At 41.6% G+C, this 13446-nt stretch overlaps 1 protein-coding gene across 9 annotated transcripts in view; it reads right to left on the reverse strand.

Annotated features, from left to right (window-relative positions):
* Positions 1-548: 548 nt before the first annotated feature.
* PEX5L (peroxisomal biogenesis factor 5 like) overlaps positions 549-13446 on the reverse strand; it is a 248705-nt gene continuing 235807 nt past the window's right edge. For 7 of the 9 annotated variants that reach the window (XM_017506323.2, XM_017506321.2, XM_017506318.2 and 4 more), the window contains 2 exons: positions 12814-12971; positions 6088-7036 (listed from right to left, as the gene is read on the reverse strand). In XM_017506323.2, the coding sequence (XP_017361812.1) occupies positions 6832-7036; positions 12814-12971 (363 nt within the window). In that variant the 3' untranslated portion in view covers positions 6088-6831. Of the gene's footprint in view, positions 7037-12813; positions 12972-13446 lie in introns of all 9 variants that reach the window. The other 2 variants (XM_017506316.2, XM_017506319.1) reach the window with 2 other exon arrangements.

Raw genomic sequence — 13446 nt, forward strand, 5'->3', positions numbered from 1 at the left:
GCAGAGGCCAGGGCAGTGGGGAGCTGACTTGGGAAGGACACAGACCATGGCAGCAGAGGAAGGCAGAGACCAGGAGTGCAGCTATTAGTGGTGAGAAGACACAGTCCTGAGAGAGTCTGACAGTTCTCTTTTTCCTGCTTTATTTTCTCAGCAAAATAGGGGCAATTTCATCAGTTGAGAGCAATGATGGGGGAATTCAGTGATTTGAGGAGAGAGGAGAGGTGTGAAATAGCAGTCCCAAACTCCACTTGCCAACAAATCTCACCCCGATTGCCATGTAAGAGGAAACTTTCCTGACCACCTACAGATAAAGGTGCCCCCGACGCGTTCTCATGATAACTTATTTGCCTTGTTCTAGTACTCTGTAGCACATGGCATTCTTATTTGTTAAAAGTATTTGTGGGTGTCCTTTCACAGAAATCTAAGTTCTTTCACGGCAGTTTTGATTTCATTTACTTACCACTGTGTCCCACGCCCAGAATGGTGCCAGCACATAATTTGTACCCAAATATTTATTGACCGACCAAAAAACCAGAAGACCCTAAAACTGAAATTTATTTTAATATTTTTATTCTAAAAGAATCACAAAATTCAATTTCAGGTTAGATAATATTTTAGTCTTAAAAAATTAACAAAGGAAGATTTTTAAAGTTTTGTTGTATATCCAAAAATGCATTCCTGATTTCCAGATAACTCATGCAAAATCATATGTAGTGACATTCAATAAAAGGACCTTTAGCCAGTAGTACAAATTGGACTCCATTTGATCAGAAGCAATTCTGATCCCCAAATCCCATTTTGAAAGATTCCTGAAAAGACCTTGAAGCTGCAAAGTTTATTTGAAACCATAGTTTAAAACTGCACAAATATGAATACAATTTAATAATGTGAAAAGGGAAGGCATGCTTCCAATCATAGTACAAAAATACTACCTTAATCTTGGTATGCAAATTAGAAGCCAACTGAGTAAACACATCGATATGATGAGGTTATTTTTATGGTAGTAATTTTATTTCAAAGAGCAATGCAGGGAAATACTAAGATGAAGCCTTAATACCCAACAGAGTTGTGCTATGATACATGTTATTTCACTAAATCACAGATACAGTATCACATAATATGCCAGTAACTTTAAAATCCACCCCCCCATTGCCATTAATTTACTATAGGTCACTTAATTTGAATTGGTATTAATTTAATAACTCAATGTAAACATTTAAACTTAATTTTTTGTTATCTATTTCAGCTTGAAAATGAAATCCCAAGATGTTAAACATTTGCGAGCAAGATGAGGATGCATCACAGAAGAATTTGTCTGAAAACAACATTTTTAGATTAGATAAGTAATATTCATACAAAATATATAGAAATGTCTTTTCTAAATAGTTAAATGTTTGTTACAGTTTGTAAAAAGTTTAATAATGGGGTTTTTTTTCAGCCGATGTAAACAAATTTGGGCAATGTGAATTGAAGAAAGTTCGGGTTAGATGATATATGAGGAAAATGAAGGATGTTGGCAAAATCTTAGGTTTGCTGTTTCCTTTAACTACTGGTAATGTAGTCCATCGTGGACACATTTTTCACGTGGCAGAGTTCTTGTGTGGTATCCATGCTAAAAACGTTCTACATCTCAGTGAAAATGCCAAACGCTCACATTCCCTTGTCGGGTGTGTGTACCTCTTAGTCTTTTTGTGTGACACCATTTCCCTTTCCAAGAAATTCGAAGACCACCACCACTCCCCTAACGGATGATACACATTTTACAGTTGAGCAAAGACCTGCCTAATAATTGTTGTTTCCATCTGAATATTATTTGAAGTGCAGGCTTCTGAAAGTATCCCATGTTGCTCATCAGGTTTTGCTGTGACATTCTGCAGCATTGCAAGTTAGTTTTCTCTTGCAGAGAAGGTCCTCAGAAAACAGTTCTGAGACTGGCACTCTTGTCTCTGGACTGTGTTATTTTGGTATTTCTGCGGAGGGTGCAGGGAGTGGAAACTTCATTCAAGGCAAAACGCCACGTGAGAGGTGGTTAAACCTCACGGTTTAAGTTTGTTTTTTCTTTTAACTGTTTAATGCCTCCACACAATGAAGCTTTGCTCCCTGTGAATGTGTAGAATTCTGTCTTTGAGCTCATGGTATGTGTGTGAGGGTACCGGGGTGTATGGAGTGAGGAACAGGGCTGTTTCTAACGTAAGACCCTATGGGCTCACTGAGCTTTGCTCTCTCCCTTTCTGGTCTCCTCATAAAATAGGGGTTACAGGAGAAGGCAGTAAGAGGATTTCAGAGCTGGTTGTGAGTGGCCATGAAATCACCTCATCACTCCCTAAATATCATGTTTCTAGACCTGGTGATCAAGTCCAGTTTCTCGTGGGACATTTAGCCCAAGCAGCTCAACTCCCAATACAAATAGGGCTGCATCAGAACAATGTCGTGACACCTCACACACTCACGATGTGACATTTGTGGAAATTAAGGCCCCATATCTACCTGGCTGTGTGATGATTTTGGTGTGACTGACATTACCCCAGCCTCCTCACCTTATTTAGAATATCAGTTTTTCTAATGTATTCCTAAACTTTCAGGAAAATTTTGAAATGCATTATTAAGAATTTAGAGTCCAAATCTTTATATACTGAGACAGTCAACATGATTTAGTTTAATAGCATCTAGACACTTGGATTTGTTTAGGTTCTGGATCTGTTGTGGCTCAACTGGTTTTTTAAAAAAATGTTTAGACGTCTAAGTACCCAGATTCTTCAGAGGATTAGTTTGGCACTGGGAACCCTGTACAAACCAGATGTGTGAATATCTGCCAAGTTCAGTGTGATAGCACAAAAACAATCGCAAGGATAGGGTAAGAAAAGCAAACAGTCCACAAAAATGCTCCCTTGTATAGAGGCAAGGAACAGTAAGGTAACCTATGAGACTTAGTCATGCACTGTGTAAATTTACATTCAGTCAAGTTATCTTGCATGCTTTGGTTAATATTTGAGTAGGCAGATTTGCAAGTACTAATGCATGCATTATTTTTGTACCTGAGGTTATATGTTTTACTTTTAAAAAATTGCTTTTTTACAACCTTTATGCCAGAATTTGTCTATGAACACTCTTTAAAAATATATATATATATATGTATCTACTTCTTAGTTTAAAACAGTTTAATTTCAGCCAGTTCTATAACTACTGAGATGACAGGTAAACGAGAGTAAAATGTGGATAGTAAATGAATTATTTTACAAGGTTGAAATCATAAGTGTGCATGTGTAACCATTTCTAAAATAAGAAGGTTCAAAAAGGATGGCATCTACAGTAAGCCTTTAGAATACCCTGTTTCTAGAATGTTCTTGAAGTATCTCAAGATATGAAACCACCACCACCATTGCCAGAACAGCTAACTTAAAGTCCAGTCCAATCTTGGCGAACAGATTCAGGGGCAAATGAGGAAAGGTCTCAGCATGATCAACTTGCTTTCTCTATATTCCCAAGCTCACAAAGTTTGTGATAAAGAGTTTGGAAGCTCTTATGATAAGTGGGACTAGCTGCAACTGCACGGCCTCTAGTCTCGCTTGTATGGCAAGAATATTCCAGAAATATTTATCTCTACAAGTATTTAGACGTGGGGCCCATGATTCAATATAATAGTTCGCCTAGAAGAATGAGGGAAGTGGCATGAAACTCTGAGAGTGAGTGTGTGAAACGTAAGTGGACGTTCCTGCCCGGTTACGTTTCCATGCTTTTCTGTTCTAGTAGAATCCGGATTGGCTGGGAAAGCACAGTTCATCGTTTTCTATTAAAGTTTCTTGGTGGACAAGATCTGCCCGGTTTTCAGGAGTCATGGGGAGTGAGTTCTGGAGGAAGTGAAGGGAACGAATCAGTGTGACTGGCCCAGTAAGAGGATCTTTATTCCTCCTCCTCTCCCCATCCCTCCGCCTTCTCCTCACCAGGAAGGTACAACAGCCCGTAGAAGTCGCCTACTAGAAATGGTTACAACATGTTTTGAAACTCAGCAGTGATCACTGGCTTTCTCTATATTTTCATCCAATTTACAGGCAAAGTCAGCCCCTGAAAGTCACTTCTGTGTAACTGAGTGGCCATTCTAGCAAAAAATCATCTTCTAGGAGCTGTCAGGCTGTTGTACCTTAATACATGAGAAAGGAGATGCAAAGCCTTCTCAGAGTACCTCAAAAGGGAAATAAGGATGCCCTCCCCTTTCAAATGGAAAGAGTAATTTAAATGACAGCCTTATGACATGCCAAAAATAGTTCTGCCAAAAAATGAAGTAGATGCCCTTTTAAAAAACCAAACATTTATATGATTTATACAAAAAAGACATTTTAAAGTCTTGTTACTTATTTTTTGGTGGTGCTCTAATCCTATAAACTGTCGCTCATTTTTAAATAATGGTTTTTACTTAATTTTATAAAAGATATTATTGAAAAATGCAACTATTTTCCTCTTGGGCCGTAATTCTGGACTTCTTGACAGCCTATAAAAATCTTAGATCTGACAGGTACTGGATATACTGGAGAAAGTCCTAGTAAAATGCTCTGCAAATTGCCAAATGACGGTGAGAACGGAAGATTGTCCAGTCTTCCCTAAAACAGCTCCTTGGAGTTTGTGTTCCAATAGCAAAACAAAACCTGGGCCACAGAATTTGCCACCATTTAGCAACAAATTAATTATTTGACATTTATACTAGTTTCAGCCTTTAAATTCAGGCTGCAAATTCAGTTGCTGCTCCAAATATAGAACGACATCACGGACAGAATGCTTGCAGAGTTTGCTTCGAATCCTTTGTTCAGAGGATCCTCATGGACTACTGAAGCCGACTTGCTGGTCCAAGTATGGAGATGGTGGGAGGAAGGAGCAGCGGGGGAGGAGATGCTCTTCCATCAGGCATATTTTCCATCAGGCATAGTCAAGCAGCCCCTGCCGTGGCTTGGAGGCTGTCTCCAAGAGTCCTTACTGGACTGTTTCTCAAATTCTACAACTCTCAGATGCCATGCTTGAAAATAATGTTGAGCGTCACTTTGCTGCTGAGATGGCAGAGAAGCATGGGCTGAGACTGGATGGTCGCTGTGGCCGCTGAGAATGCCTGAATGCCTCTGCCTTCTGCTATCTGGCTGGGGCTGCTCAAGTGAGCTTTGACAATGAGTATCAAAGCCCGGCGTTCCCACAGTGCTCTCCACGCTTTGTCTTTATAAACTAGAATAGGTTACAACATACATAAGCCTCCAGGATCTGTGGTTTCTGTTCAGCTGAGGCCCCCTCACAACCCAGGGACTTCAGATGTAACAGAGGAGAGGGTTTATTCCTGCACCTAGCATTCCATTTATACGCGTGTGTGCACATCTGCCCCTCAGGAGAAGCCAATTACTCAGGCAGTTAGACTGTTTTGACCCCAATTCTGTGGAGTTTTTGTTGCTGCTGTTTTGTTTTTCAGTGGGCAACTATAATCATGAGCGGAATGAGCTATTGCTCATCAAAGAACATAAAGACAAAGTTAGGATCAGACTACTTTGGGAAAGGTTCTAGACAAAGCGAGGAGAGGAGGTCAAGAAGAATGGGCTAACTTTCCAGACCTGACGTTGGTGACATTGTATTTCCATTAGCATTTTGCAAACAATGTTCCTTATTCTTTAAGAGCATGCTCTTTCATATCAAATCACCAGCATCCAGTGAGATTCGGTTTGAAGAGGTTGCTCTTCTGTCACTTAGAATGCAAGGGGTTAAACAGTACAGGTTATTATGAAACTAAGAACACATAATTTTAAGGAAAAATGTTATTTATCACTCTTAATAAATATTATTTAAAATATTTATGGTTTAAAAGGAATACTGGTGTGCAGGGCAGTTATAAAGCCAGTAAAATATGACACTTAGGCAAGTTAAACTGAACTCAATAGAAATCATGAGATCAGCACTTTCTCCCTGCAGAGAATGCACGGAGAGACAGTACCTGTGTCTTACTTCTGTTGGAACAGTCCCAGAAAGCATGTGAATGGAAAGATCTGTTTGCCATATTTACACCTGTGTCCTCATGTCTGCTTTAAGAAAAACACTCCTTCAAAACCCTACACTTCGAAAAACTATTTTCAGGAATTGTTTATTTGGTCCGTTGATCTAATGAGGCTGAGTTCTCAAATCTTCCACCCCCAAGTTAAAAATTGGAGCAACGAAACAAAACTCCAGCAAGGCATAAATAAGATATTAAAGTGCATATATACAATCCCAGAAAAGTTTAGATTGGGAACAGCAAAAATTTCTAGTGCAAAAACGGCTTTTGCCAGCAAAGCTCCCTCTCTGGAATCAAGGGCTACAGTGAAAGTTAAAACTGGAACAGGTTGAAGCAATGCCTGTCTTTAGTCACGAGTTAACCTATGTGCATGCACCAGTGGCCCCAGCTATGCTCAGCCTTGCAACAGGAGACAGTTCAGAAACAGCCAGGCTGCCCCAGTCTGAAGCAGTGCCCTCTCCAGGTTTCCATGAACAAGCGCCTCAGATGTAGCATCAGCTGCAAGTGGAGACAGAAACCCAAAGAACCCGTCGCAGTATGCTCGCAACTTGTGCAGGGTATTCCACACAGTTTCTTCATCTCGGTTTGTCTTGAGTCTGTCAGTTCTTCTTTGGAGCGTGACCTTGACACTATAGACAATATTTTGTGCTTTTGGATCTGAACAGAGACTTGGCATTGTCTGTAGGTATTAATTTCCTTGGGCTATATGACCATGGCCTTTCGAATATTTGATTTATCCTTTTGAAATTCATAATAAAAGTTTTTCATTTTTCAGTACAATTACAGAGATTATTAGTACTGGTATTATTCTTTCTTCAAGGATCCAAGTTGAAAGCTCTTAAGAGGACATCCAGGTCACCAAGATTAGCCGCCTGGAAGAGTTCTGGTTGGTCCATCAGAGAGAGTGCAATTCTGAGGGCAGCCCAGATATTCCCAGAGATCGCAGGATGAGGAACTTGCTGTTGATTCCTGCTCTTTCTTTGCAAACTGAGGGCAGTGAGAAAATTGCTGACCGCTTCTCTAAGAAGGTAGAGAAACAGATATTTAAAAACTCATCACATTTCAGAGTTAGCAAATGTAAACAAAACAAAACAAAATTGGATTAAGTGAGTTTAGCCTAAAATCACCTCTTATGGCGTTCTGGATGGTCAAATGAACAACTTTCTAATTCTTTTATATTCTTTAGTGAGCAATCATTGTTAAATATAAGAAAAAAGAAAAGCAGGCTGGGCACGGTGGCTCACACCTGTAATCCAAGCACTTTCGGAGGCCAAGGCAGCTGGATCACTTGAGGTCAGGAGTTCGAGATCAGCCTGGCCAACACGTTGAAACCCTACGTCTACTAAAATTCAAAAATAGCCGGGTATAGTGGCACGTGCCTGTAATCCCAGCTGCTTGGCAGGCTGAGGCAGGAAAATCGCTTGAACCCGGGAGACGGAGGTTACAGTGAGTCGAGATTATGCCACTGCATAATCTCTCCAGCCAGGGCAACAGAGTGTGACTGTCTCAAAAAGAAAAAGCAAATTTTATTTTAGGAATGTCAAGTGGGAGAGAAAGAATAATAGCAAAACCATGCAAATTCACTAATGCATTCAATTTCCCCTGCTCCAGGAATGATTTGAATACTTAATCCATCTGCAGATTTGATGTCTATAACTAGGTTTAAGAGGAAGAATACAGCCCTACTTAAAAACACAGTGGTCTCATTTTTCCCACTAGTGACGCACATATGGAACACAGCTAGAGGGATGAGTTTATTATTGGGCACCTGGAATTGTGTCCCAGTTATTTAGCAGTAGGCAAACTTCTTGTCTTTCCCAAGCCTTACTTTCCCTGAATGTGTAATAGACATTTAAAGACTTTGTGAGGTGCAGTTGGACCAATCTACATGCAAGATCTCACCATTGAGTAAGATCAGTAGTACTCAGAGTGGGTCTGGAGAAGCTTGGGGATCAGTGAGGTCAAAATTATTGTTATGGTAAAACTAAGATGTTATTTGACCTGTTGCTTTCTTTCTTTTTTTTTTTTTTTTTTGCATGCTTACAGTGGAATTTTCCAGAGACTGCATGGTACATGACCGCAATGGAGGCATGCAGAAGCAGCTGTGGGAGCGTGTCTTCTAGTAAGCAAGACATTAAAGAGATCGGCAAAAATGTGAAACAGTGTCACTCTTCCCACTAAACTGCTTTTGTTTTGGAAAATTATTTTTTGTAAAATATATTATTTATGATAATATGTAGTGAGTTTTATTTTTTTAAATTTATTTTTTGAGACAGAGTCTCGCTCTGTTGCCCAGGCTGGAGTGCAGTAGCACAATCTCAGCTCACTGCAACCTCTACCTCCCAGGTTCAAGTGATTCTCCTGCCTCAGGCCCCCTAGTACCTGGCATTACAGGTATGCGCCACCATGCCTAGCTAATTTTTGTATTTTTAGTAGAGACGGGGTTTCACCATGTTGGCTGGGCTGGTCTTGAACTCCTGATCTCAGGTGATTCACCTGCCTCAACCTCCCAAAGTGATGGGATTACAGGTGTGAGCCACTGTGCCCGGCCAAGTTTCATTCTTTTTAAATGAATCATTAAAAATGTTTTCAGTTTAATTTCTAATATGGTAAATATTGATAGGTATAACCCACATAAACAAAAGCCCTTTGAGGTTCTCAATACTTGTTAAAAGTAGAGAGGGATCTTGAGAACAATGAGCTAGAGACATGCTGAAGATGCCGTCTGCAATCCTCCTGGCTCCTCTAGCCCACAAGTCCACTCTGCTGCTCAGGTGCCAGGTGAACCTGCTGGGGCTGCCCTCTTCAGCACCCCCACTCCACCCCAGCCTTGTAGTGCGTCTGACAAACATCCTTCCCAAGAACGATCATGCCACTTTAATCTGCATCCACTTTACTGTTCTCAGAAACCTTTCATACGCTCAATCTCATTGAATCCTGGAAGGTAGGTATTAAGCATCTGGTAAGAAACTTAGAAAGTGACGCTGGATTTCTAATTCTAAAGCACACAATCCAGGAATCTGCTCATTTATATAGTTAGATCTGCCTGACAATGAAAGGAAAGTGAGGGGCGGTCATGGTGTATGTGGCGACCTGGACAATGGAATGGAGTGTGTGTCCTAGTCACCCCCCTTCTGGGTTTCTTGTAATCAAGCAAGAGAGGGCAGTTTATAAGTGGATGGACACAGGGGTCTGTCTGAGAGCCCTTTTCACCCCCGCTTGACAGGATGGCAGCTCTACTGATGTCTCCCAATTTTCTCTCATAGGCGCAGAGCTGCAAGAACCCAAGGCAAAGGAAGATCTTGAAAGCCTCTCATTCTCTGGCTTCTTCCAGCCCCAAGTATGTGGTGAGGTGGAGAGAAACAGAAGAGTCGAACTTACTCACCTCAGCAAATGACTCCAGTCTCCCCGCCACCACCCGTAAAGATAGTCTAAATCTCTTCCCTTGCTTGTGAACTCGGAGTCCTTTTGGGGCACTCAGGAGGTTATACGTGTATATGTGTGAATAGTTTTCAAATGTTTCACACACATACATAAAAGTAAGTTTAAATCGTTTGTGTACATTGTCATGATTAATAAAAAGCTCACTCAGTGAAAAGCATTACGTTACAGCTTTCCCTCACTTTACTCATACTAAAATATTACTATCAAGGGGGATAGAATTTTCATCAAAAGGAGTCCTCGTTTTTGAAAAGGTTAAGACTGGTTGGTCTAAGCTGTACGCTGGAGCTTTGTCAGTAGACAAAGGTGTAACATTTTGGGCTATGCCCGTTTCCTTATTGTAACTGTATACTAGGGTAGTGCTCGCCTTTGACTCTCTATAGAAAATGTGAGCTGTCACAGCTACATACACTGACACCTGCAGTTCCTGAGGGAGCGGTCCCAAGACGTTTGTGAACTGGAAGGTACTTACACCAGCTCCTCACTTCCTCCTGAGCCCTTTCTCTACTGAGGACTGCTGTTTCCTGAGCCTACCTCAAGTTCTCCTTTGCAGAATCCATTTAACATTTACGTCTCTCTCGCCGGCCACGGTGACTCACACCTGTAATCCCCGCACTGGGGGAGGCTGAGGCAGGCGGATCAGAAGTTCGGAACAAGCCTGACCAACCTGGTGAAACCTTGTGTTTACTAAAAATACAAAAATTAGCCGGGAGTGGTGGTGGGCGCCTGTAGTCCCAGCTACTCAGGGAGCTGAGCAGGAGAACTGCTTGAACCTGGGAGGCAGAGGTTGTTGTGAGCCGAGATCACGCCACTGCACTCCAGCCTGGGTGACAGCAAGCCTCCATCTCAAAAAAAAAGGAAAAAATTTACTTCTCTTTTATGGTCTTTTTTTTTTTTTTTTCAGGAAAAAGCACAAAATTCTTACCATTTCTCAGATTTCCCACATCTGGCATGACAACAAAAGACCCACAAAACCTAGTTGATATGTTCCAAAGTAGCCAACTGAGTAGTGTTGCCAGACTTAGCAAATAAAAATACAGAATGCTTCGTTAAATCTGAACTTCAGAGAAACATCCCTTGGTATCCACAGGGGATTGGCTTCACAAACCCCTGAGAACACCAAAGTCTGCGAATGCTCACGTCCCTTGTATAAAATAGCACAGTGTTTGCATGTCACCTGCACATACCGCCCATATACTTTAAATCATCTCCAGATTACTTACAATGAGTAAAATGTAAACACTATTGCATTTGTTATACTATATTGTTTTTTAAAAATTGTATTTTTTAATGTATTCAATCCACAGTTGGTTAAACCCATGGATGTGGAACCATGGATGGATGGCCCGGCTGTACAGGAATATCTCACGCAATGTTTGGAAAATACTTATACTAAAAACTTACTTGGTGTTTATCTGAAATTCAAATTTAAGTGAGCATTCTGTGTTTTATCTGGTAACCCTAAAACTGACCTACTCCAGTATGGGAGACTTTCTGCTTGGGGATTTAAAATTTACGCCTTCATGGAGTTGGCCATTTTTACCAGTCATGAGCCCTCATGGCTCCTGCAGATAGTAACCCTGCTGAATTTTCTAACTGTGAATGCCAATAAAGCACTTTATTGATCCTGCAAGTATTTTTTTCTAACCCTAAGGAGTTACAATTAAGAAAAACTCATCTAGGGGCTTTATAAGAGCCCCCTTTAATTGAGGCTTTATATATATTAAAAGCTTTACATATATATGGTATATATGTATAACATATAGTGTAGCTATATTATAGTGCATATAAATAGATATTTAATATATGTGTATGTATAAAATATAGTATATAAAAATATAGTGTATCTATAACATGTATGTAATGCTTATATATATTACATTCCCTTTTAAAGAACAATTATAACAATTACATTATATGTTTTATATATATATTTCCATCCCCCATCTCCCTTGTTCTAAAAAAAGGGAATCTAGGGTGTCTCATAAAATACATATACACAACGTATCTAGAAAAAAAAATGAATGAAAGCGGTAAACAGCAAATCTGGTTGGGAAAATAAGATGAAGCCAGGAATGATGCTAGGATGGGAGGCGGATATCAGGGGCTTGGACAGCTGCGCGTGGCGGGTGGCGCACAGTCAGCGCTGGGCTTCTGCACAGCGACGTGCAGAGCCTCTGCAGCGGCACGTTTCACAGTGTACACAAAATAAAACAAGCCACTTGATAAGGGGCCATTCAGCTCTTTGTGGTTTTGATCTGAGAACTTCCTCTTGACACAGTGTAATCCAGTGACTCATGCTCTTTGTAAGAGTTTTTTCGTATGGGGCAACACCTGTTTTCTAGGGCCTCAGTGTTTGCCAGTGGCAAAATGCATCAGTGCAGTTCAGAAGCAGTAACTCTTCTGGGCTTGAACTCCCAGCCTCAGGTGATCCGCCCGCCTCGGTCTCCCAAAGGGCTGGGCCCACTGCGCTTGGTCTCCCTTTTTTTTAACAAGTGAAGAAATTGAGGCTAAAAATTATATACCCAGAGTCACAAAACTGGTCCATGCCAGAGCTGTGATTTTAACCCCAGCTGGTCTAATTATTAAAGCCTGGCTCTTTCAGAGAATGAGAAAGGGTTTACATTTTTCATGGGGTTCAAAACTAACATTTAATTCCTTTTCCGATTATGAAAGTCAAACCTGTTTATTTAGAAAATAGAAAAAATGGGAAAAGAAAGAAGAAAAAACATTACCCATACTTTCATTATCTGAAAGAAATAAAGGTCATCTGTAGTCCCTGGTCATGGGGAAAAGGCAGGGCACAGACCTCAGTGGTGTGGGATCAGGGTGGGAAGCGTGCTTTAAACTATGAGCCAGTTCCGAGTTTTCTTTTCATCCCAGCTAACTTTGGTCTATTAGTTTAGAAAACCTGGATTCTTGGTTTTGCTTTGCTAGACACTGGTTCTGGGACTTTTTGAAATCATTTTTCTGGGTACCCCGTACCCACACCCCCAAGGCTCTTATTTCCTTAAGCGGAAAATGAAAGATTGACTGGAAGCATTTCTCCAAAGTTGCTCTGGAAGGTGCTGAAAACCCTGATAACTTGTCCTAACCCAGGCCGATGAATCCAGATCTCAGGGGCTAGGGGCTGGGAGTCCTCATTCCCCAGACGCTGAGCAGACGGCTGCTCTCTGAAGACTGAGACCCACAGCAGCTGAGGGCTCCTGCTGAACCAGGCCTAGGGAGCTGCAGGCTCCACGTTCACCTTTACCAGCAGGAGGAAGAATTCTCCAACCAAGGCAGGTGTTTCTGCTCGGAAACACCCTCTCAGGTAACTTGGCCTGAGGCCTGCGCGGGCGGTTGCCATACTTCACCTGTAGGCGCCCAGGTTGATGCAGCTGATCCCCAGGTTGTATCTGGACCGGATGAAGCCCGGCTGGATCTCCAGTGCGCGGGTGTAGGCCTCCACGGCTTCCTCGCTGCGGTCTCCGTTGGCCAAGGTCGCCCCGAGACGGTTCCATAGTGAATAGTCCTGATGACAAAATCAGAGCTTTCTCACAACCCAGAGCAAGCCACAGTGACAGAGCATCCCAGATTTCTCCGCAGAAAAGGAAGATGGCTAAACATTTATTCAGTGCTCATGGGTGGAGACCGTGGCCAGGGGAATTACTACAAAATCTTCACGGACAGTTTTGTCAAATGACTTTCACTCATCAACAGCTAGCTCTGGAGGCTGTCATGTAATTCATGGTTCTATTTTAGGTGTTTCAGTATTAATAGCCACGTAGCACATCATTAGTACGCATCACTTGAAACCACTGGAGATGAAATGAAGTGGAGAAGGACTGTCGGCTGTGAACACTTGTTATAGAGAACACTGGTTTCTAGGTGCCCGGTGCCCCCTTTCCTCTGTGAACAGTTGTTACAGAGAACACTGGTTTCTAGGTGCCCGGTGCCCCCTTACCTCTGTGAACGCTTGTTACAGAGAACACTGGTTTCTAGGTGCC

The sequence above is a fragment of the Cebus imitator genome, unplaced genomic scaffold, assembly GCF_001604975.1.
Source record: "Cebus imitator isolate Cc_AM_T3 unplaced genomic scaffold, Cebus_imitator-1.0 Scaffold353, whole genome shotgun sequence".
Classification (NCBI taxonomy): domain Eukaryota; kingdom Metazoa; phylum Chordata; class Mammalia; order Primates; family Cebidae; genus Cebus; species Cebus imitator.